General features: G+C 35.3%; 1 protein-coding gene across 12 annotated transcripts in view; it reads left to right on the top strand.

Annotated features, from left to right (window-relative positions):
* The window catches only part of MAGI2 (membrane associated guanylate kinase, WW and PDZ domain containing 2), a 1,374,207-nt gene that overhangs the window by 874,884 nt on the left and 472,489 nt on the right, over window positions 1-26,834 (top strand). For all 12 annotated transcript variants that reach the window (XM_049714931.1, XM_049714925.1, XM_049714927.1 and 9 more), the window contains one exon: window positions 129-208. In XM_049714931.1, the coding sequence (XP_049570888.1) occupies window positions 129-208 (80 nt within the window). The remainder of the gene's footprint in view (window positions 1-128; window positions 209-26,834) is intronic.

Consider the following 26,834-nt stretch of genomic DNA (forward strand, 5'->3'; position numbering starts at 1 on the left):
AAGCAAATTAAGTGTATCGATTGCAATTTTGTTGGTCTAACCCCCTCTTTTTTTTTTTTTTTTTCTTAAGGAATAAACTTGGTTCCTTTCAGTATGTGTCTGTTCAGAGTGATCTCTTTTCTTTTCAGCCATAACACAAAGACAACATCATGGCTGGATCCACGACTTGCGAAAAAGGCTAAACCTCCAGAAGAATGCAAAGAAAATGGTAGGTTATTTAAGTTTTTATTGTGTTTCAGCGTTGCACTTTGAGAGTATGTGTGTTTCTTAAGAGAAGGTCTTGTCTAAAGAAGCCATAATCTGATTGAGACAATTTTAAAGCTGTAATATTTAATGCCCAGATAGGAGAAAGAATTAACTCGGCATTTCAGCAGTGCCATGTGGTTTTCCTTTTTCTCTCTGAGGGGACTGTGCTGGACATCACAGCTCTGTGATCTCTATGGGTTCTCTTTGACTCCTGGCCTGACTTCCCACCACCTACTAGGGAGTTTTTGTTTGCAATATGTCTCTCTGAGGACTCTGATCTTTTCATTGGAATTAAATGTGGTGTATAGAGAAAAGTATTGTGGCACTATAAGTAATATTTTATTTTTGTGTTTTGAGGTATAGCATTCTTCTAGTTATTAAGGAATCGGTGATATAAAGATTTATACGTATGGCTCCTTTCCTTTAAATACAACAATTAATTGCATGAATGTGCTGGGTTATCTTTAGTATTTTCCAGTTCCCAATGTAATGACGTTAATTTGCTTAAAAATTGACTGTTTTCATCTATGTGAAGAGTTTTTAAAAATAATTTTGAGGATTAGATGAAAGTAAACCTTGTTTTTAAATTAGTAAATTATATAAATGAAGTGTTACTGATGATACTTACAAGTTTTTTTAACATTGAGTTTAATGTTAAAAGAGTACTTATAATTTGTCTAAAATGATAAATAGCGTATACTCCTGATGATTCATTATTTGACCACATTCACAGCCTTTATCTGATCAAATTATTAGAGCCTTGTTCAGAGGCATCTGTCATTGAAGAGCTCTAAAAGTGAGGAAAGTGATGAGGAGTGTTTAAACTTTTAAAAAAGTTTTTAGAAAGTCAACTTTTTAAGAAGTCTGTAACTGTAAAAGTCCTTTTATTTTAATGGTAATTCTGTCTTTCTTAGACAATATCAAGATAATATTGTTCATTCCTATGGTATAAGGTAACTGTTCACAAGCTGGTTATACAACTGAGCTAAATAAAAAATCAGTTTACCGGCTATATGTACATATTTGAATGCATAAATGTCTAATTTTTATCACTACATATAATTTTATATTCACAGCTATGTCTGTATGCCTTCTGTATAAAAGTGTAGCTATATGTGTGTGAATCCTTTACAATTATTCTGTGACCTGAGACTTTTGAGCACAATTAGGTTACATTTCATTGGCACTAATAAGACATATGTTGCAAATTATGATAGGTTATAAATTAAAATGACCTGATCTGCTATATCTGGGAGTTATGATTTACTGATGCCACAGATATAAAACTATATATATACTAATTAAAATGAATTCAGTGATTTTGCAGTTCTGTACCTGTTGAACTTCTCAACTGTCTTGTACATTTGAGTTGTTCTTTTCATTATAAAAGGCTATTAAAGTCAAATTTTAAAATTCTGGGAGAGATGTAGGTTTAACATTTTGCATAACTGTAACATTTCAATGTTATCAGTTTTTCCCATATCTGTACTCATCTGTCTTCTCAGCATGGTAGATGCCTAAAATATGATACCAGTACCTGTGAATTCATGTGATATTAAAAAATGAGTCCTAGAATACAGTCTAATAGCTCAGAGTGATTTATAACTGGTTAATTACTATTTTTCTTTTTCTACAAAATAAGTAATTCACAGATTTTATTTCATATGTTACTGGAGTATTTTACAATGTAAACTAACATCTAGTTAGAATGCTATTGTTCCAGGCACATATTTTAAGTTTTCTTACCAAGAAAAGTGCTTTTTGGTTATACTGTTACTTCTCTTTTATTTTTCTTTAAATAGCATAGATTAAAACTGCTTGTTTAAAATGTTGGATGTTAATGGATTGCTGTTGAGCCTACTAGTTAAGACAGCCTTCTTTATATCTATCACAGGTCAGCGCAGATCAAAAAAGTTAGTAGTTTTCTGAATGCTGAAATATGTATAAAATGTGTGTAAAAATTGTAGAGGCTTAAGATGATAATATCTTTCACTAGCAAAGATTTATCCTTCTTCCACCATGGAGATAGAGTGGAGGCTAATTACCTTAATCCAATCAGAGCTGAGCCAACATGAGGTTGGGTTGAGCTTTGGTGAGACCCAGTCTACCTCTGGTTTGCTTTTGTTCTTAGGGTGTTTGCCCGCCCAGAGTTTCAACTAATAGCCTATTGTAGGTCAGCAAATATTTTCCATAAAGGGTCAGGTAGTAAATACTTGAGCCTTTGGTCACCCAGTTTCTTCGCAACTACTCGTTGTACAAAAGTGACCAAAGTCAATATATAAATAAAGGGTATAGATATATTTCAATAAAACATTGCTCATAGACACAGAAATTTGAGTTTCATGAATTAAAATATTATCCTTTTGTTTTTTTTCTCAAACATTTAAAATTATATAAACTGTTCTTAGCTCTTGGACCATACAAAACATAGGGGCAAGCTGGACTCGGTCCAAGGATGAACCCTGGCCTGGTGTATCCATGTGGAGCCTGCCCCTGGGCAGGTCTTGAACACCAATATTTTAAAAATATTTTTCTTCTCAGTAATGCAAGACTACCAAAAATCTGTGGTGCTTTTCAGGGGTTTTAGCTTAGTTTTTTGCCTCCAGACCTTGCATCTTCTGAATTTGACAGATGTCATCATGGAATGATTGGCATGTGTTAGAGCTTTGTCAGTCCCTCAAGACTCTGTAACAGTCTGCTGGTTTCTCTCAACCCCAGTGATGGCCTTCTTCCCAGGCCAAGTCTGGATTCTTTCCACAGCCCAGAATCAACAAAAATCATCTACAACATTCCTCCCTTACCTCTTCAGGATTCTCTCCTCTTCAGATTCTTAGACCATTTTAGATCTGTTGTTTCAGCAGTTCTCTGATTCCTTTGTATTGTTTATTTGTTATATTTGATCTAGATTTTCTATGTGTTCTCTTAACCTGCTCACTTCATCCTACCTGGAAGCAGAAATTTTAGTGCAGTAATTTTTAAATTGTACATTTAAGACTTTACTGGATTGCATGCTGTAAATTCTTTATTATCATTATAATCATACTTAGTCCCTCAAGATTGAATTCCATGTTATGTATGTGTGCATACTATTATGAATGTACATATGTATGTGTGTGTATGTAGATATGGATCTGTAAATGTATGCTTCTTCAGTTCTGTTTACATAGATGCTTGAAGGTGATTACTTAGTCACCTATAATAAGATGAAGTCAAGTAAAAGAGAGATGGAAGGAGGTATCAACTGATTTAAATTATTCTTGGGTGAGAGAAAAAACTAGCAAATGTTTTCTCATTGGCATCAAGGAGGGAAAAGCCACCATGGATGGCTCAGTACAAATACTTATTAAACAACTACTTATTCTGTTGACACTAAAGCAATCGTTTTGCTTTTTTGTTTGAAGGATAACACAGCTACTAAACATAAAAACATACTTCCTTCTCTCAGAATATGGTTGAAAATAGTAAAGTCATTGTGCTCTGTGCATTTGTCACAGCTCTGTGCATTTTTGGAATTTAAGCACCAGTCTACATGGCAGAAAAAAGTCTCCACCTACTACAAGACTCTAATATTAGGATTTGGGGGAGTGCTGTTTAGCAAGCCAATATAGTCTTTTACAAAATGCAACAGAAATAACAGTTAACTATTAAATGATGTGGATGCAAGACTGGTTGAACGGTATATAAAGCACCATCATATTGTCCCCAGTCCTGAGAATCAGCACTGTGATGTTTGTCTGAGATATTTCCAATCATAAACATCCCAGTGGTGACACACTCCACATGAATCACTGAATTAGGGTCAATATCAGAAGTGATTCAATCCCTGTAGGACTCTTTATAAAGTTGAAAAGTGACTAAAATCAGTAGGACTACAGTATTGTATTCAGGAGAGGAAATTATGTAGGATTTGTAGTCAGGGAAAACTGTATTCCAAATCCAAATCTGTGGGCTTTTAGGCAGGTACTTAATCTCTGGGAGCCTAGGTTTTCTTACCTGTAAATGGAAATGATATCTATTTCATGCACATTTAGTTTCACAAACAAGGACAGAGTTTGTTGCACCATAGACTCTAAATAACTGCTTCTTTATTTTCATTCGAGTATGCTCTGAGCCAACAAATTAGTCTCATAGAAGACAACGGGGAAGAAATTCAGAATAGTTGGCCTACCTTAAGAGCCTTTAATTTCTCTAGGGTGTCCTGAAGAGGTAGAAAAGAACAAACCCATGTAGGCAAAACTTATCCAGCTAGCTAATTCCAGCCTAATATTAATAGATTGGAGGTTCCCCCCTCCATTCTGTTAAACTAGCTCTAAATTTCACCAAGTTTTAATTCGAGCTGTATGAATTGGGTCATTTCTGTATTCAGTATCTATGAATTGTAAGTGAGTTGTTTCATAAGAAAGAAAAATCACATAATCTTAACCTTTTTACCTACATGAAAACTGCATTTCAACTTACATTAACTAAAGCTTTGAACTATTACTTAATCTATCTTAAAAAAAAAAAAGCTGTGTCCGAAATGCTCATGAACAAAGATAGCATAAACTTTGTTTCATAATATTTATTAAATGGATTTTTTCCAAGATAAGGAGGTTACCTTTCTAAAATAATAGAAAACGCTAATTAATTTCAGGTCATTTCTTTTTTTTTTTTTTTTCCAGGTCATTTCTTAAGTGAGTTTTATAGACATGACAGAAACATTTGGACATGCATACTTTTATTTTTATTTTCATAGTTCAAATTCATTTTCTAGACTACATAATTTATTTCCCTTAAATAGGGACTTTGGCCTACTTTCTCATTAAATTTGTATTGATAATTAGAGCTCCTAATTTCTCAAGATTAAATATGATCAAATTAATATATCCCTTGAATATTTGTTTTTCTAATCTGATAAAACTGCTAAGATTATATTTGTAAAGTATCTTGAAATTTTTTCACTAGGAAGAATTAATAAAAAACACTCTAAAAATATTAACTATTCAAGTACTAAAACTTTAAAGTTGAAAAGATTCATTTATATGCAAATATTGAAATCCTAATGTTTAAATATTATGAACAAACTAATTTGTGTATTTTGTTTCTATACTGATATTTTGAGTGTTTTTGTAAAAAAAAAAATGAGGAAATTTAAAATACCTTAACAGAAGCAGTTAGTTCTTATTTCACTAACTGGTAATTATTTGTGTTACAGTAAGTCCTCCACATATGAACGAGTTCTGTTCTGAGAGTGCGTTCGTAAGACCAATTTGTTTATAAGTCCAACAAAGTTAGGCTAGGTACCCAGCTAACACAATCGGCTATATAGTACTATACTGTGATAGGTTTATAATACTTTTCACACAACTAATACATTAAAAAACAAATACAAAACATAAAGAAAACATTTTTAATCTTATAGTACAGTACCTTGAAAAGTACAGTAGTAAAGTATAACAGCTGGCATACAGGGGCTGGCATCGAGTGAACAGGCAAGAAGAGTTACTGACTGGAGGAGGGAGAGGAGGTGGGAGATGGTAGAGCTGAGGGATCCTCAGCAATAGGAGGCGGAGGGCGAGCTGCAATTTCACTCTCATCTGACGTTGATGGCACAGGTTCTGGTTCCTTGCTGGATTCAATTCTGTCTACCCTCTTGAAAAAACGATCCAGTGATGTCTGGATAGTAGCTCTTTTTTTCTCATCATAGATGACACGGTAGCACTAGATTGCATTCTGAATGGCTGCTACAACCTTCATGTACTGTTCTACGTTCAGGTCCTGTGCCTCAAAAACTAACAGTGCCTCCTCAAATAAAGAAAAACCCCTTGCCATTTCCTGTGTCATGAATCTCTTTGGTTCTTCAGTTACTTCTGCTTCCTCTTGTCTTTCTTCTCGTCCTTTCCTTGGGCCTCCAGTTCCATCAGGTCTTCATTAGTAAGCTCCTCATGTTGCATAGCAAGGAGTTTAATGTTATAAGAATGAGTGACATCTACCATCTTTTCACCTCGCTCCACTCTCTCAATTATTTTCAGTTTTGTTTCCATCGTCATCGCTTGGCACTTCTTAGCAGTACCAGCTACATCACCACTGCTTTTATGCTTGCTTCCAGACATCCTGGGCTTGAAATAAAGATACTGTACTACTGTACTCTATATAGTACTATACAGTAAAGTACACAAAAGCACAACCACTTGTAGTGGATGCAAACACATGACAATGTGCGCCAGGCATGTGAACTAACTTGATTGGACATGCAAACGCAAGTTCGCATCTTTGAAAGTTCGCAACTTGAAGGTTCGTATGTAGGGGACTTACTGTAGTCATGATTTTCTATAGCAGCACTTTGAGATATGCTTTATCCAATAATATAGCACTCTTTCCATAATTTCAGCTCAAGAGTACTAAGAAAACAACAATATTTTAGGAATATAAATCTTTTGGGGAGGAAATAATGTTAATCCAAAATAAATCATATAGGATGGATATTGCACTGTTGTGCACAGGTACCAGATTCTGGGTTGTTACTGGCTGTCATTTGATCTAATTGGTCCCATTCTATTCTGATGGGTTGGTGTCCAAACAATTAAAGCTGTTAAATATTTGGAATATCTTTCCTTCACTAATTGTTTATCTGTTTCCCTTCTACCTATTAATGTTAACTTTAGCTATAAAGTAGTACCTGCAGAAGGATTATGAAATTTTGTCCTCCTTTAGTTCTTGATGTCTCAACTTACATTTATGCTTAGGAATAAGTTGTGTCTTATCCTTACTCTTTAATGCACACAAGTTTAAAAATAATATTGACATCATTGAATCTGTTCTACACAGTAGCAAAATGATTTTAAATTTTTTCAAAGATGACTTTTTTTAAAGCATTATAAATCCACAGGAAATAACAAAAGGATTACAGGGAGGTCCCAAACACCCTTCATGAAGCCTCTCCCACGTTAACATCTTATATATATTTTTATATATATATATATATAATACAATATCAAAATCAGGAAATTGACATTGGTACAATGAACAGAACTTATTCAGACTTCACCAGTTATACAAGTGGTCCTTTGTGTTTGTGTGTGTGTAGTTCTATACAATTATATCACGTGTGTAGCTCCACATAACTATAACCACAATAAAGATACATTACCACGAGGCTCCCTTATCTACCAGTTTGTAGCCATATACGTGTCCTCCCACTGCACAAACCTTAGCCACTAATCTATTCTTCATTTCAATTACTTTGTTATTTCAAATGTGTTATACAATAGAATCATACAGTGTGTAAACTTTTGAGATTGCTTTTTCCACTCAATTTAATTACGTTGAAATCCATTCAGGTGTGTGTCTCAATGGTTTGCTACTTTTTATGTACCAATGTTTGTTTAAGCATTTACCCACTGAAGGACACCTGGATTGTTTCCAGTTTTTAGCTAATACAAATGAAACTACAACAGACACTTGAATACAGGGTTTTGCATGAACATAGGTTTAATTTCCCTGGGATAAGTGACCAAGAGTGCAATTGCTAGATTATTATAGAAAGTGCATCTTTAGTTTTAGAATAAACTACCAAACTATTTTCCAGAGTGCCTGTACTCTTTTATTGTACATCCCCACCAGCAGTGAAGGAGTGATCCAGTTTTTCTGCATACTTGTTAGCATTTGGTGTTACGACTATTTTTTATTTTAGCCATTTTGATAGGTGTGTAATGATATTGTATTGTGGTTTTAATTTGTATTTCCCTAATGGCTAATGATATTGAACATATTTTCATGTGATTATTTGTCATTTATATATCCTTCTCAGAGTAAGTCTGGTCATGTCTTTTGACCAATTTTTAATTAGACTCTTTTTTTTATTCAGTTTTGAGAGTTCTTTATGTATTCTAGATAGAAGTCCCTCTATCAGATATGTTCTTTACAAACATTATCTCCCAGTCTGTAATTGGCCTTTCCATCCTCTTCACAGGGTTTTTTGCAGAGAAAATGTTTTTAATTTCAATAAAGTCTAATTTATCAAATTTTCCTTTTATGAACCATGTTTCTGATAACAAGTGTAAGGACTCTTCACCTAGCCCTAGATGCCAAAGAGTTTCTCATGTTTTTTTCCTAAATTGTATAGTTTTACATTTAAGCCTGTGGTCTATGTTTACTTAATTTTTTATAAGGTGTAAGGTTTAGGTTAAGGTTCAGTTTTTTCCCTGTGGATATCCAGTTACTCTAGCACCATTTGTATAACAGGCTATCCTCTCTCCATTGGATTGTGAATGCAACTTTGTCATAAATCAGTGGGTTCCACTGGTCTATGGGTCTATCTCTGTGCCAGTAACACACTCTCTTGATTCCTGTAGGTCTGTGGTAAGCCTTAGTATTAGGGAGAATGATGCTCCCTAGTTTATTCTTTTCTAGGAAGAGAGAAGGAGAGAAAGAGAAAGGAGTTTTAGTTAATCAGGAAGAGATAACAATTCTGAACTTTTATGCATGCTTGTATGTATAGCTTCAAGTTATACAGAGAGGGGGAAAAAATGACAAATCTGAAAAAAAGAACTTAAAGAACTCACTATTAGAGTGTATGATTGAGTGCATCTCTCTTACTACTCAATATATTAAACATAGAAAAATAAGAAGAAAGATTTGAATAACAGAAAAGGTATTCTTGATCTAAAAGTTTTAACGAATGGAGAATACACTTCTCAAGCATACATAGTACTTTATGAACATTGAATACATAATAGTCCATAGAGTAGGTCTTTACAAAATTTAAAGATGACATTCCTATATTACAGAAAACTTTAATTATATATCAATAAAAAGAAAAATAGTCTCCATAATAGGAAATTTTAAAACATTAAAAAATGTTTCCACCTTCATTGGGGTATAGCTGACAAATGAAATTGTGTCAGTTTAAGGCATGCGGTATGATGATTTGATACACATATAGTGAAATGATTAACACAATTTAGTTAATACATCCATCAACTCACATGGTTACCTTTTTGTGTCTGTGTGGTGAGAACATTGAAGATATACTCTCTTAGCAACTTTCAAGTATATGATACAGTGCTATTAACTGTAGTCACTATGCTGTACATTAGATCCTCAGAACTTATTCATCTTATAACTGTAAGTTTCTTTCTTTTGACCAGTATCACCTGATTATCCCCCATTCCCCAGCCCCTGGCAACCACCATCCTGCTCTGTTTCTATGACTTCAGCTTTTTAGGATTTCACATATAAGTGAGATCATATAGTAATTGTCTTTCTCTGACTTATTTCACTTAGCATAGTGCCCTCAAGGTCTGTGCATGTTGTCGCAAATGGCAGGATTTTCTTCTTTTCTATGTCTTAATAATATACCATTTATATATATCTTATTTTCTTTATCCATTCATTGATCAATGGATACTTAGGTTGTTTCCATATCTTGGCTATTGTGAATAAAGTTATGGTGAACATGGGAATTCAGATATCTCTTTGAGGTTATAATTTAATTTCCTTCAGATATATATGCAGAAGTGGGAGTTCAGGATCATGTAGTAGTTCTATTTTTAATTTTTTGAGGAACCTCCATACTGTTTTCCATAGTGGCTGCACCAATTTACATTCCCTACCAGTAGTGCACAAGGGTTTCCTTTTGAACATCTCTTGTCTTTTTGATAGTAGCCATTCTGACAGATGTGAGATGATATTTCCTTGTGGTTCTGATTTGCATTTCCCTGATGATTAATGATGTTGCGAACCTTTTCATGTACCTGTTAATCATGTATGTGTCTTCTTTGGAAATATGTCTGTTCAGGTCCTTTTCCCATTTTTAAATTAGATTTTTTTTTTTTTTTTTTTGCTAGTCGTACAAGTCCCTTATATATTTTAGGTATTAATCCCTTTCCAGGTAAACGTTCTGCAAATGTTTTCTGCCATTTTATAGATTGCATTTTTATTATGCTGATTTTTTTTCAGTGCAGATGTTTTCCCACTTGTTTAGTTTTGCATTTGTTGCTTGTTCTTTTATTGTCATTTCCAAAAAAGTATTGCCGAGATCAGTGTTAAAGAGCTTTGTCCATGTGTTTTCTTCTAGGATTTTTATGGCTTCAGGTCTTAGATTTGAGTTTTTAAGATGTTGCAAGTTAATTTTTGTGAGTGGTGTAAGATAGAGGTCCAATTTCATTTTTTGAATGTGAATATCCAGTTTTCCCAACATGAATTGTTGAAGAGACTGTCCTTTCCCCATTGAGTATTCTTAGCTCCTTTATCAAGTACTACTTGACCGTAAATGAAAAGGTTTATTTCTGGGCTCCTTTTTAAAATTAATTAATTAATTAATCAATCAATTTTTGGCTGCATTGGGTCTTCACTGCCATGCATGATCTTTCTCTAGTTGCAGTGAGTGGGGGCTTCTCTTCATTGTGGTGCGGGCTTCTCATTGTGGTGGCTTCTCTTCTTGTGTAGCACCTGCTCTAGGCTGTGAGCTTCAGTAGTTCTGGCATGCAGGCTCAGTAGTTGTGGCTCGTGGGCTCTAGAGCACAGGCTCAGTAGTTGTGGCGCATGGGCTAAGTTGCTCCATGGCATGTGGGATCTTCCCAGACCAGAGCTCAAACCCATGTCCCCTGCATTGGCAGGTGGATTCTTAACCACTGCATCACCAGGGAAGTCCTATTTCTGGGCTGTTGATTCTATTCCATTTGTCAATGTGTCTGTTTTTACGCCAGTACCATACTGTTTTGGTTACCTTAGCTTTGCAATATAGTTTGAAATCAAGAGGAAGTGTGATGCCTCCACCTTTGTTTTTCCCTCCTCTGGATTTCTTTGAGTATTTGGGATCTTTTGTGGTTCCATACAAATTTTACAGTTGTTTTTTCTATTCTGTGAAAAATTCCATTGGAACTTTATTAGAGATTGCATTGAATCTGTAGATGGTTTTAGGTGGCTGGACATTTTAACAATACTAATTCATCAAATCCATCAAGATGAGATAGTTTTCTATTTATATGTGCCTCTTCAATGTCTTTCATCAATGTCTTATAGTTTCAATTGTACACATCTTTTACCTCCTTAAATTTATTCCTTAATATTTTTTGATGCTATTGTAGATGGGAATTTTTTTGTTTTTCAGATAGTTTTTTGTTGCACAGAAATGAAACTAATTTTTATTTGTTATTTTTCTATCCTACAAATTTATTGAATTCTTTGACTGCTTCTAACAAGTTTTTGGTGGAGTCTAGGATTTTCTATATATAAGATTATATCATTTGCAAACACAGACCATTTTACTACTTTCTTTCTGATTTATATGCCATTTATTTCTTTTTCTTGCCTAACTGCTGTATCTAGGACTTAGAGTACTATGTTAAATGAAATGGTGAGAATGGGTGCCTATGTATTGTTCCTGATCTTAGAGGAAACACTTTTAACCGTCACCATTGAGTATGATGTTAGCTGTGAGCTTGTCAAAAATGTTTTTTTTGTATTGAAGTATGTTCCTTCTATGCCCAATTTGTTGAAGCTTTTTATCATGAAGGGATGTTGAATTTTGTCACATTATTTTTGTGCATCGATTGAGATAATCATGTAGTTTTTATTTTTCATTCTATTAATGTACTATATCATATTTATTGATTTATGTATGTTGAACCATCCTTGCATCCCAGTAATAAATCCCACTTGATCACGGTGTATGATCCTTTTAATATGCTGTTGAATTCAGTTTGCTAGTATTTTGTTGAGAATTTTTCCATCTATCTTTATTAGGAATATTGACCTGTAGTTTTTTTTTGTTTTTTTTTTTTGTCTTGTAATTTTTTTTCCAGTGTACTTAACTGACTTTGGGATCAGGGTAATGCGGGTCTCATAAATTGAGTTTGGAAGTGTTTGCTCATCTTCAGTATTTTGGAGAAGTTTGAGGAGAATTGGTATTAATTCCTCTTTAAATGTTCAGTAGAATTCACTCATAAAGCTATCTGGTCTGGAGCTTTACTTTGTTGGGAGGTTTTTGATTACTGATTCAATCTCCTTACCTGTTATTTGTCTGTTCAGATCTATTTTTTTTATAATTAAGTCTTGATAAATTGTATGTTTCTAGGAACTTACTCATTTCTTCTAGGTTATCCAATCTATGGTATATAATTGTAGTAGTCTTTCCTGAATTTTTTTTATTTCTGTAGTATCAGTTGTAATATCTTCTCTTTCAGTTCTGATTTTGAGTATTTGCTATTCTTTTGTAGTCTAGCTAAAGGTTTATCAATTTTATGTATCATTTCATAAAACCTACTCTTAGTTTTCTTGATGTTTCTCTTATTTTTCTAGTCTCTTATTTCATTTATTTCTCATCTGATCTTTGTATTTTCTTTACTTCTGTTAACTTTGGACTTAGTTTGATCTTACATTTCTACTTCCTTGAGATGTAAAATTACATTGCTTACTTGAGATTTCATTCTTCTTAATATAGGTTTTGATTACTATAAATTTCCCTCTCAGTATTTCTTTTGCTGCATTCCATAAGTTTTGGTATTTTGTGTTTCTATTTTCAATTGTTTCAAGATTTGTTTTTTTAACATCTTTATTGGAGTATAATTGCTTTACAATGTTGTGTTAGTTCCTCCTATATAAGAAAATGAATCAGCTATATGTATACATATATCCCCATATCCCCTCCCTCTTGTGTCTCCCTCTCACCCTCCCTATCCCACCCCTCTAGGTGGTCACAAAGCACCAAGCTGATCTCCCCGTGCAATGCAGCTGCTTCCCACTAGGTATATATTTTACATTTGGTAGTGTACATATTTCCATGCTACTCTCTCACTTCATCCCAGCTTACCCTTCCCCCTCCTCGTGGCCTCAAGTCCATTCTCTACATCTGTGTCTTTATTCCTGTCCTGCCCCTAGGTTCATGAGGACCATTTTTCTTTTATTCCATTTCTATGCGTTAGCATACGGTATTTGTTTTTCTCTTTCTGACTTACTTCACTCTGTATGACAGACTCTAGGTCCATCCACCTCACTACAAATAAGTCAATTTCGATTCTTTTTGTGGCTGAGTAATATTCCTTTGTATATATGTGCCACATCTTCTTTATCTATTCATCTGTCGATGGAGACTTAGGTTGCTTCCATGTCCTGGCTATTGTAAGTAGTGCTGCAGTGAACAATGTGCTACATGACTCTTTTTTTTTTTTTTTTTTAACATGACTCTTTTTGAATTATGGTTTTCTCAGGGTATATGCCCAGTAGTGAGATTGCTGGGTCATAGGGTAGCTCTACTTTTAGTTTTTTAAGGAACCTCTATATTGTTCTCCATAGTGGCTGTATCAATTTACATTCCCACCAACAGTGCAAGAGGGTTCCCTTTTCTCCACACCCTCTCCAGAATTTATTGTTTGTAGATTTTTGATGATGGCCATTCTGACTGGAGTAAGGTGATACCTCATTGTAGTTTTGAATTTTATATTCGTAATATAGTCTGATTTGCATTTCTCTAATGATTAGTGATGTTGAGCATCCTTTCATGTGTTTGTTGGCAATCTGTATATCTTCTTTGGAAAAATGTCTGTTTAGGTCTTCTGCCCATTCGGGGATTGGGTGGTTTGTTTTTTTAACATTGAGCTGCATGAGCTGCTTGTATATTTTGGAGATTAATCCTTTGTCAGTTGCTTCACTTGCAAATATTTTCTCCCATTCTGAGGGTTGTCTTTTCATCTTGTTTATGGTTTCCTTTGCTGTGAAAAAGCTTTTAAGTTTCATTAGGTTCCATTTGTTTATTTTTGGTTTTATTTCCATTTCTCTAGGAAGTGGGTCAAAAAGGATCTTGCTGTGATTTATGTCATAGAGTGTTCTGCCTATGTTTTCTTCTGACAGTTTTATAGTGTCTGGCCTTACATTTAGGTCTTTAATCCATTTTGAGTTTATTTTTGTGTATGTTGTTAGGAAGTGTTCTAATTTCATTCTCTTACATGTAGCTGTCCAGTTTTCCCAGCACCACTTATTGAAGAGGCTGTCTTTTCTCCACTGTATATTCTTGCTTCCTTTATCAAATATAAGGTGACCATATGCGCATGGATTTTTCTCTGGGCTTTCTATCCTGTTCCATTGATCTATATTTCTGTTTTTGTGCCAGTACCATACTGTCTTGATGACTGTAGCTTTGTAATATAGCCTGAAGTCAGGGAGCCTGATTCCTCCAGCTCCAGTTTTCTTTCTCAAGATTTCTTTGGCTATTCAGGGTCTTTTGTGTTTCCATACAAATTGTGAAATGTTTTGTTCCAGTTCTGTGAAAAATGCCATTGGTAGTTTGATAGGGATTGCACTGAATCTGTAGATTGCTTTGGGTAGTATAGTCATTTTCACTCAAGATTTCTTTTTGATTTCCCTTTTGATTTCTTCTTTGACCCATTGGTTTTTCAGGAGTGTGTTGTTTAATTTTCACTGATCTGTGAATTTTTCAGTTTTTCTCCTCTTACTGTTTCTAGTTTTATTACATTGTGGTCAGAAAAGATAATTTGTATTATTTCAGTATTCTTACACGATCTAAGACTTATTTTGTGACCTAACATAATGATCTATTCTAGAGAATGTTCCATGTACACTTGAGAAAAATGTGTATTCTGCTGCTGTTAGATGAAATGTTCTGCATATCTAAGTCCATTGATTCTAAGATATAGTTGAAGTCCAATGTTTTGTTATTAATATTCTATCTGGATGATCTGTCCCTTCTTGAGAGTGGGGTATTGAAGTCCCCTACCATTACTGTATTATTGTCTATTTCCCCCTTCAGACCTGCATTTGCTTAATATATTTAGGTTCTCCAATATTGAATGCCTTTATATTTATGCAGTTGTTATATCCTCTTGATTAACTGACCTCTTTACCATTACATAATGACCTTCTTTGTCTCTTGTTAAACTTTTAAAATTAAAGTCTATTTTGTCTGGTGTAAGTGTAGCTGACCCTGTTCTCTATTGGTTTTCCCTTGGATGGAATATCTTTTCCCATCCATTCACCTTGAGCCCATGTGTCCTTAAAGCTGAATTGAGTGTCTTTTAGGCAACATATAGTTGGGTCTTGTTTTTTTATCCATTCAGGCACTCTATATCTTTTTTTTTTTTTTTTTTGCGGTACGTGGGCCTCTCACTGTTGTGGCCTCTCCCGTTGTGGAGCACAGGCTCTGGACGTGCAGGCTCAGCGGCCATGGCTCACGGGCCCAGCTGCTCCGTGGCATGTGGGATCTTCCCGGACCGGGGCACGAACTCACATCCCCTGCATCAGCAGGCAGACTCTCAACCACTGCGCCACCAGGGAAGCCCTATATCTTTTGATTAGAGAATTTAATCTATTTACATTTAAAGTAATTATTGGTAGGTAAAGACTTAACTCATGCCATCTTATTGTTTTCTGACCATTTTGTATTTCCATTGTTTGTTTCTCCCTCTCTCGCTGTCTTCCATTATGAACTGATGATATTCAGTCGAGGTACGCTTTGATTCATTTTTTTTTTAATCTTTTATGTGTCTCCTATAGGTTTTTGCTTCATGGTTACCATGAGGGTTAGGTACATGAAATATTTTATAGATGTAAGTCTATTTTAATCTGATGACAGCATAACTTCAATTAATACAAAAACTCTAGGGCTTCCCTGGTGGCACACTGGTTGTGCATCTGCCTGCCGATGCAGGGGACGCGGATTCGTGCCCTGGTCCAGGAAGATCCCACTTGCCACGGAGCAGCTGAGCCCGTGAGCCATGGCCGCTGAGCCTGCGCGTCCGGAGCCTGTGCTCCGCACTGGGAGAGGCCACAGCAGTGAGAGGCCCGCGTAACACAAAACAAAACAAACGGAAAAAGACTGTATACTTTTACTCCTCCCCCACATTTTATGTTTTTGATTTCACAACTTATCTTTTTTATAGTGTGTATCCATTAACAAATTATTGTAGTTAGAGTTATTTTTAATGCTTTGTCCTTTTACTTTATATTATAATTAAGTGGTTAACTCAGCATCATAGTATTAGACTATTCTGAACTTAACTATATACTTACCTTTACCAGTGTGTTGTACAATATATTTTCATTTGTTTTCATGTTACGAATTGGCATCCTTAAATTTCAGCTTGAAGAACTCCTTTCAGCATTTCTTTTAGGTGTATCAGTGATTTACTCTCTCAGTTTTTGTTTGGTTGGGAAAGTCTTTATCTTGCCTTCATTTCTGAAGGACACCTTTGTCAGGTAAAGTACTCCTGGTTGGCACTTTTTTCATTCAGTACTTTGAATATATCATCCCATTTTATTTTTCTTTGCAAAGTTTCTACTGAGAAATACACCTATAGTCTTATGGAGATTCACTTGTATGTAAAGATGTTTTTTGCTTGCTGCTTTTAAATTCTGTTTGATTTTAGGTAGCATATAGTTGGGTCAATCTTTTTAAATCCATCCTGTGTCTTTTAATTGGTATATTTAGAACATTTACATTTAAACTGATTACTGATATTGTAGGGATTAAATCTGCCATTTTACTATTTGTTTTATTTAGTTCTTGTTCTTTTACTCTTTCCTAGTCTCTCTATGGGATACCTGAATATTTTTCTCTTTTTTAGTCTTCCTATGAGTTACTTGAACTTCAAGATTCTATATTGATTACTTATAGTGTATCTTTCATAGTGGTTGGATTGAATGTTACAATAATGTGTAACTTATTACAGTCTAATAGTATTGACATGTTACTACTTTGAGTAAAGTATAGAAATCTTATTTCTAATTATGTCCCTTTAGCCTCTCCACTTTTTAAATATATTTGTATTAGCATTTTGTCTACATACATTGAATACTACACAAAATGTTGCTATTATTTTTGTTTAACTATCAAATACAATTTAAGAAACTCTTTAAGAGAATGATAATGTATTATATTTTTCCCTATGTTTATCCATTCCATTGATCTTTTCTTCTTGAAGTTCTGAGCTTTCTCCTGATTTCACTTACTTAGCCATTCTTTAAGGGTATGTCTGCTAATGACAAATTAGATTTCTTTTTTCTTTAATCTGAAAAATATCTTTATTACCCTTCATTCGTACAGAATATGAAATGTGTGCCACTTCCTTATGGCCCGCATAGTTTCAGATGAGAAATCTCCTGTCATTTGAATTTGTGTTCCCCTCTAGATACTATGGCACTTTTCTTAGCTGTTTTTAAGACTTTTTTGTCTTTCATTTTCAGAAGTTATCATGTGTCTTGGTGTGGCTTTCTGTTACTTATTGGTTTAAGCAGATTCGTGAATCTATAGGTTTATGTATTTTGCCACGTTTGGGAAATCCTTTGACATAAATTTTTAAAATATTTTTTAAAATTCCCTGCTCTTTTTATCCTCTGCTTCTGAAACTTTGATCATAGAAATGTCAGTAGTGTCTTTGTTACTGTTCTACAAGTCCCTATGGCACTGTTCTTGTCATTTTTAGTATTTTTTCTTTTTTGTGCATATTGAGTAAATTCTGTTGCTCTGTCTTCAATTTCACTATTCTATCCTCTATTAAATTCAGTCTGCTACTGAACCCCCTCAGTGAGATTTTAATTTCTTAATTTTTTTTTTTTTTTTTTGGCCACACCACGTGATATGTGGGATTTTAGTTCCCCGACCAGGGATTAAACCTGTGCCCCCTGTATTGGAAGCGTGGAGTCTTAATCACTGGACTGTCAGGGAAGTCTCAGATTTTAATTTCTATTGTTTTGTTTTGTTTTGTTTTTACCCCATTCTATGACTTACATTTGGTTCTTTTTTTATAATTTCCATTTGTTTCCTAAAATTAAAAAAAAAATTTTCATTCGTTTCAGGGGAATTCACAATTTCTTGTTGAAGCAATTTTATGATGGATATTTTAAAATCTTTGACAGATAATTCCAATAATTGATTCATCTTTTTATTAGAATCAGTTGCTTGTCTCTTCTTATCCAGTTTGTGATTTTCCTGCTTATTGGTACGATTAATTTTATTTGACTTTACCCTGAACAGACTTTATATGGACTTTTAAAAATAGACATTTAAAATAAAATATTTTATTTTAGTAAGAAGTGTCCCGGTTTAAATTTGGTGTGTAGATACTGGCCCATTTTGTAGGCTGTGGTTCCAAATGCAAGATAGTTTTCAGAGACCTTGTGGTGCTATTTTATTTTATTTATTTATTTTGTTTTCTTTTGTTTAACATCTTTATTGGAGTATCATTGCTTTACAATGGTGTGTTAGTTTCTGCTTTGTAACAAAGTGATCAGTTATACATATACATATGTCCCCATATCTCTTCCCTCTTGCATCTCCCTCCCTCCCACCCTCCCTATTCCAGCCCTCTAGGTGGTCACAAAGCACGGAGCTGATCTCCCTGTGCTATGTGGCTGCTTCCCACTAGCTATCTATTTTACATTTGGTAGTATATATATGTCCATGCTACTCTCTCACTTTGTCCCAGCTTACCCTTCCCCCTCCCCATATCCTCAAGTCCATTCTCTAGTAGGTCTGTGTCTTTATTCCCATCTTGTCCCTAGGTTCTTCTGACCTTTTTTTTTTTTTGGATTCCATGTATATGTATTAGCATGCAGTATTTGTTTTTCTCTTTCTGACTTACTTCACTCTGTATGACAGTCTCTAGGTCCATCCACCTCACTACAAATAACTCAGTTTCATTCCTTTTCGTGGCTGAGTAATATTCCATTGTATTATATGTGCCACATCTTCTTTATCCATTCATCTGTGGATGGACACTTAGGTTGCTTCCATGTCCTGGCTATTGTAAGTAGAGCTGCAGTGAACATTTCGGTACATGACTCATTTTGAATTACGGTTTTCTCAGGGTATATGTCCAGTAGTGTGATTGCTGGGTTGTATGGTAGCTCTATTTTTAGTTTTTTAAGGATCCTCCATAGTGGCTGTATCAATTTACATTCTCACCAGAGTGCAAGAGGGTTCTCTTTTCTCCACACCCTCTCCAGAAATTGCTGTGGTAATTTAATCAGCTTGGTTCTTACTTGAGAGTTCCTGACTGATCCCTGCTGGTGCTATCTGCAAGGTGTGAAAGGCTCTTCGCTGAGTTGCCTGTTGTCACTAGTAAGGATGTGGAATTCTGGATGTGTGGGATAGAAAGTGTTACCCCTTGTCTGTGTTCTCTGCCCACCTGGTAATGGCAGGTGTAGGGCAGGGGATGGATAACCTACTTGGGATCCACTGATGTCATCACTGCAAGTGTATTAGGCCACCATTCCTGATGGGGGATGTATTGGTCTTTCTGGGTTCAATGATGCCACAAAGGGCCTCACCACTTGGCTGTGGGTAGATATTGGAAATAAGGCTGCCCTCATGTCCCTGCTGGGCTTTCCTTTTCCCGATCCTTAGGCAAGAGAGAGTAGGCTTTTCTCATTTGTTTGCTTGCTTCTTTGTTTGTATGTACCTATTGGTATTTCTGGCTTATGGCCTGACCCCAGTCTAAGATATGTAAGAAGTAAAGGGGAAACCCTTGGCACTCACTGTGGTGTCATCCTTCAAATCCTGAGTTACCTAACGTTTCTACCAATCTACCTTTTTCTTTCCACATTTCCAGTTTTTTTATGATTATCTCTTGAATTATTTCTAGGATATTTGGAGGGGAGAACAGAGAAAAGTGAGTATATACTGTCTTGTCCGGGACCACATGTCTAAATATGACTTTTGATACCAAATGATACCAGTGCTTTAAAGCTTAAGACTATTTTTCCATACATTCTTTCTGTTGCATCTACCCAACACTCTGTAAGGTAGGTAGAGATTTTTAACATCAATTTTTTTAGATAATGATGCTGTAGTCAAAAGATTTTAAGGGCTTTATCCAATATGAGTATAGAGAAATTGAGGCTTGAATTAAGCCACCTGAGTTTAAGACAGATCTCCATGTTATGCCCATCTTGTCATACTATTAGATACTTTAGCTAGAGACTTTAAGCCCTAAAAATACACTAAGGGAAACTCATTATGAATATTTTACTTTAAAATTTTGTATTTAAAATAAATAAAAAGGAATTTTTTTCATATATTCTCAGTATTTTCCCTTGGCCATCATATCTGTAAATAGACCAATCAGTATAATTTTATGATCAAAGAATTTTAATGTCATGTGATTTATGTTCTTAAATTAACAGAGTGAAATCAGCTCTCTGAAAGATATCTTTAAATGAATATTGATTTATATTCTGTCTTCTTCAATTAAAAAAAAAACCAAGCTTCTGCTGTTTTCTATGCCTTCACAATTTCTAAAAATGTTCGCTACAGTCCACATAATGTTTGAACAGTTTCTCTAAGAGCTAAATGTGGGTTTCTGTCAATTACACTTTGAGGCATGACATTATGTGTCCCTCAGTGGTTAGATCTGTTGACCAACACAGAAAACAAAACAGAAAGGTGAAACACTGGTCTGATTATTACAAGCAAGTTCTTTCAGAAGTGGGAGAAACAGATCCAGATCATCAATCCTAAGCCAGATAATTGAACGTTAACTATGGATTACAGTTGAAAATTAAAAAAAAAAAAAAAAAAAATCGGGCTTCCCTGGTGGCCCAGTGGTTGGGAGTCCGCCTGCCAATGCAGGGGACGCGGGTTCGTGCCCCGGTCCGGGAAGATCCCACATGCCGCGGAGCGGCTGGACCCATAAGCAATGGCCGCTGAGCCTGCGCATCCGGAGCCTGTGCTCCGCAACGGGAGAGGCCACAACAGTGAGAGGCCCGCGTACAGCCAAAAAAAAAAAAAAAAAAAAAAAAAATTAAGGGAGGCTTGATTTCAGTTGCTTAGGTAAGATGATCTGATTTTCCTGTTGATACATGTAATTTTAAGGTTTCCTAAGTGCTATGTTTCACCAAGCAATCCTTTCCAAAGCTGATGACTATAAAAAAGCAACCTTTTTTTAAGCTAGTTAGGATAAAAAATGAGCATTTATGATATAATCCAGTGCATGATTGTGGCCTAACCACCAAGCCTCTCACAGTGTCTGTATATGCTCAGTGGGACCACACAGTTATAGTTAAGGGCCTTCCCATGTTACTATTAAAAACCCATCTCTTAAAGGAATTATATTTCCAAGAGCTCAAGATTTTATGTGCTCTTTGTGAGAACAATTTTAGCTTGAAAAGTTGCTTTCAGAAAAACAAGGGGGCAAACATTATTTGGTGTTTTAATACCAAATCTATGTAAGGAACCCAAATAGATTTAGAACCACTATTACCAAGACACCACTTCAAGTTAGCAATATAAAATCAATTTGAAATTTTATTGATTTTATTTGTTCTTGAACTTCTTACTAATAAGTGATAAATCATGCATATTATATTAGTGTTCTGACCCATAAAACTAAATCTTGTCATTTTATATTGGTTTCATTTTTAAAAGTTTTATGTCTCTTCTCCCACATTTTTTTTTCAACTTATTCTAACTTGTATCCTTTCTCTTTGCCTTCATACTTGTTTGCTTAACCGAAATCTTTCCTTTGAGGCTGTTTTACTCAGTGCTCCAGTGCTTTGAAGCTACAGAAAAGTGACCCTTTCCCTCTGATTCTAGTACTCAGTTCTTATATATCATAAATCATTTTTCTTCCTTTAAGGTAGATTATCTACCTGCAAAGAAGTTTTGACCATTCATCCATATGACAAATATTTATTGGATAGCCACTTTGCTGGTAGAATTGAGTTATGAACCTTGAAAAATGCAAATAAATGCAACACCTGAACCCATTCTTCAAAGAGCAGTATTGTTGAGAAGATACTATGTTAAGCTTTAAAATAATGAGGAAAGTTTAGTAAAGGTGTGAGAAAGCATCCATCACACAAGAGGAAAATAAAAGACAGCCATCTGTAAACAGGAATGTCAGGGAAGGCTGGGTGATAGACCTGGAATTTGAGCAGAATTTTGATAGATGATTGGATTTACAGTCATTCTTAAATGTTCAGCTCCTGCTGAATTGCTTCATTTGGTGACCTCTTTTCTCTTTACTCCTCCCTGAGTTGTTGCTCCTATTTCCATGGTTTTACCTCCCATCTGCATGTCGATGAATCTCCATTTTTCCTTTCAACTCTGATTAATTCTGTCTGCTATTGTAAATACACACAAGTGCTATACACATTTCTGATTACTCCATTAGCTTTTGTTTCTATTATGCTATTATTGCTTAGGTAATGCTAGATAGTTCTATCCTCCACTCCTACTCCAACCAGGTCTGTGTTTGTTATTTTTCCTTTTACTTTCTTCTTTGAGACTTGTAAAACCTATCCTTTCTATTACTAAACTGTTATTCTTACATGTGTTCTTTTAATCTTTAGTCTGTACTTTCTCCATGAAATGCTTCATGCAGGAAAATATATCTTATACTTTATGACATTTATTCTCTGTCTTTTTTGGAATGGATATCCCCTTTCACTACTCACGTAATGTACATTCCTGCTCTTCTCTCTCTCCGTGCTTTTCATATTCAAAATAAATCCAGGGTTTATTTTTTTGTATTTAAGGTTATGCATGGTTTCTGTCTCACTGCATTTGATTCATTTTTCTTGGGAACACTGCCAGATGTTGTTATTATTTTCTCTATTCCACTCTGATTACTAATATTTATTTTAAAAACAAAAACAAAAACCCCACAAGAGCCAGATAAGCATTCTTGGATCTTCCTTAAGAATAAAGTTCAAAAAGGTCCAAGTACCAGCTTGGTATATTGAGAGAACATAGATTTAACCCCCAGACACTGAGGGAGCTCCTGATAAAATCATGACCCAAGAAAGGGTCATATGAGCATATACCTTGAAGTAACATGAGCATCTTGGACATCATAGTATTTTTTTATTTTACAACAAAAAATGTTAGCTTCCAGTAGTTTAAGAGGATTTTCAACAGGAACATCAGGGTATTCTCCCTTGAATCGAGTTCCCTATGACTATGTTAACACATTTTAAGTTTAATAAATCTTATATATGCTATATTTTCTGTGAAAAAAATGTGTTACATTTGTTTCTCCCTCTCAAATGGAGAAATTACCTTTAACTTCTACATGTGGAAGATTGTATGTCTTCATCAGTACCTGTATGGGTTGATGTTCCCCTAATTTTATTTGTCCACTTGCCATTCAGATTCCACTGAGAACATGATTTATTTTGTACAGGGCATCTGTCCTTATAGAAATGGAAGCTTGACTGAGGCTTATTTAAAATGTATACATCTCCCTGCGAATTTTAAAAGTGTGTTTCTTCTTACTTTGTCTCACAACAGGGGCTTGGCAATTCTCAATCACTGTTCATATTTAATTAGAATCCTAGTGCCTGGAGCTATGTCATATTAGCTCTTTCCCAGCATAATTTTGAAATTACCTTTTCCACCCATCTGAAACTCAGCTTTGTGAGTTTTCGTGAGAACATAACTGAATGATGATACCATTTCTCAAGTTGATGTACTGTCATACAGATTCTTTTTTTTATCATCTTCATATAACTCATAACTCACAACTAACCAGATGCCTGATGCCCTAAAATCAATGGATTCCTCTCCAAAATTTGTCGGGAAACAGCCCAGTTTGCAGGTAAATAGATACATGTGATAGTTGCTTGTTTTTCTCAAATAGGGTAGTATTCCCATTGTTTTGTTCCCATAATAATATCAGTGTATTGGATAGTATCTGAGAAAACCTTTATAAATTGTAAGGCACTAAAGCACATAAGTTGATGTTGCTATCGTGGTAATGTAGGGTGTGTAAATTGATATGTGCTAGAGACTGTTCCCTGGTGATAAGAGGGGCTCAGACGCTGATTTAAAAAGCAAAGCATTGAGTTCAAGGAGGTTTTACCTATTACATGGCTTCTTCACCTGTTATATGTATCTAATCAAAGAGCTCATTTAACATCTGTCCTCACTCCCTTTCTTCTCTTCTTTCCTCCCGCTTCTGGGTTCTTTCACGTAACAGTTTGTGACTTAGAGCTTTCTATTTGCAAGTTTATTTGGAGGAAGGAAAGTTGAAGAGATATTGTGTTTAGATCTCCAAAGAAAACCATTGTATCCATGTATGATTATATGAGAAATAAATATAGTAAGTGTGTGTGTGTGTGTGTGTGTGTGTGTGTGTGTGTGTGTCTGTGTCTGTGTGTGTAGTATATCAGGGGGCACAGTGAAATAATATGGCATAAGAGATGCATCTGGGTAAATTAGGGAGGACTTCTTTTACAAGATGGACTTTTGTGCTACGTTTTTAAAAAGATTGAAGAGGTATGCCATGACAGAAAGAGGAAAAACAAAAGAAACATGTTTTACACGTGGTTTGACTTGAGGAAGATTTGTGGTGGAAGAGACCAAGCAGTTTTCCTGACTAAAGCTAAGATTTAAGCAAGTACTGTCATATGTTAAGTATAAAGGTAAATGATCAGAGTGAGAGAAAAGGCAGAAATGTTATAAAGTCGGAGGAGATTGAGGCAAGTACTTGTATGCCATCAAGAAAAATAAACAGATAAATTTTCTTATCCTACGTTTGATGGCCTTAAGCTGTAGAAAATGTAGTTCTGACCGTAACCAAGAAGCTTACAGGTTAGTTGAGGAATAGCTAAGAAATGGGACAAGATGGTTGCAATCCAAAGACATAAAATGTGTTCCTGTTACAGGCTCTGTGATCTTATACCTCAGCTGACTTTGTAGGTTTTTGTTGTTTACAATACATATTTATTTTCTAAAGCATTTTCACAGATGTGAAATTATTTCCTAGTAAGCACTCCATAAAATAGTAAAAATTAATGTTCTCATTAAGAGACCAAGGCCTAGAGTTACAGTGATTTATCCAAACCAGCTACTGGTAGATCTGTTCATCCTTCCCTTGTGACTCTTCAGTTAGTGACCTTTCCCCCTAAAACCCTGCCACTAAGCATGGTGTGGAGCCCAGGGGTAAATACCATCAAAAGTCCCTGGGGGCTTCCCTGGTGGCGCAGTGGTTGAGAGTCCGCCTGCCGATGCAGGGGACACGGGTTCGTGCCCCAGTCCGGGAAGATCCCACATGCCGTGGAGTGGCTGGGCCCGTGAGCCATGGCCGCTGGGCCTGCGCGTCCAGAGCCTGTGCTCCACAACGGGAGAGGCCACAACAGTGAAAGGCCCACGTACCGCAAAAAAAAAAAAAAAAAAGTCCCTGGGATTTATAATCCTCATGTCTCCTCTCCTAAAAGATGCCAAGCATCAGTACCATTGTAGCAATCATGAACAGGAACTTAGAACAAGAACAACAGCATGTGTTATGCTAATTAACATCATTGCACAACTTGGGAATTCATGCTTAGAAGAACGGTTGAGTACTCTGCCAACATTCCACTGGGTTTGTAACATCCCATTATTAAGAGGAATGGGATTGTGATTACCATTTGCTAGTATCTGTCAGCACACATGGTACCTGCCATTCTTAGAAATACAGCATTCCCTAAAGAATGGTAAAGCTGTTTTAAACTTATTAAATGTTTAGCTCGCTTCATGGGCAATATGCTATCCTTCAAAGAAAAGTTTTCTTATTAAAAAGGTGTTTATTGACTTCTTAACTGACACAAGGTAGATAGATCTATTAAATATTATTTACTGCTCTTTGGTTCCATAGTCCCTGCTGTCTATATTTGTCTTGTCTTGAAAGTTGTTGCCTTTTATTCAGAGGATGTTTTAATGCTGTGTATGGTGTATGTATAAAAATTCATAGACAAATCTAGCAAAGAAATAACTTAATTTTTTTAACTAAGTCTGAGGTAGACATTTTAACATATTAATATAGATCGGGGAACTAAATTTTGCCACAAAAGCAAATTCATTATAGCAGCAAAAATGGTGATGAAATATGTAGTTGGGAGGATAAAGAGATGATCATCTTCCAGCCTAGGTATTGTAATAATTTAATACTGTCCGGATAGTGCTGTGCCATGTGACTACAGAGGGGATACCTAGCACAGCAAGCAAGAATGTGGACTCTCTCTGGAGCCACACTGCGTGGGTGCAGACCCTGGTTCAGCCATTTATTGTCCATATGAACTTGGGCAAATTACTGAACCTCTGGGTACCTCAGTTTCCACATCTATAAATAGAAGTAAAAATTAATCTTCCTCACAGGCTGCTGTGAAGATTGAATGTATTAATATATTTAAAGTGCCTTTATCAGTGCCTGACATATAATAAATATAAGTAATTCCTCTTATTACTATTAAGCAAAATAGTGTTTCCTTGGACTCCAGTGTGGAAGAAAATACTTTGAAATTTCCTGAAAAATATGTTTAATCATAAATAAAACCCACGGAGTCGATTTCAATACATTCATGTTATCTACCATTACTTTTATGTTACTTCTTTTATTATTAATAGCTTCCAAGCATCGAGTAATTAGTGTGTGCCAAGCATTACATATATTATCCCATTTAACCCCGCAGTAGCTCAGTGAGATGCATGCCATTATCCCCATTTTATAGAAAAGGAAACTTGTGATTAGTTCTTTCTTCTAATAAACTTAGAAACTATAAAAGAAGACTTAGAAAATAAAATCTAGGCAAATGTAGCTCCATTCATGTCAGCCTTTTCTTCTCATTTCCCTCTCCATTTTAATTGTCTTGGTAGTAGCGCTGAAATAGCACAG

The sequence above is a fragment of the Orcinus orca genome, chromosome 9 (genome assembly GCF_937001465.1).
Source record: "Orcinus orca chromosome 9, mOrcOrc1.1, whole genome shotgun sequence".
In the NCBI taxonomy this organism is placed as follows: domain Eukaryota; kingdom Metazoa; phylum Chordata; class Mammalia; order Artiodactyla; family Delphinidae; genus Orcinus; species Orcinus orca.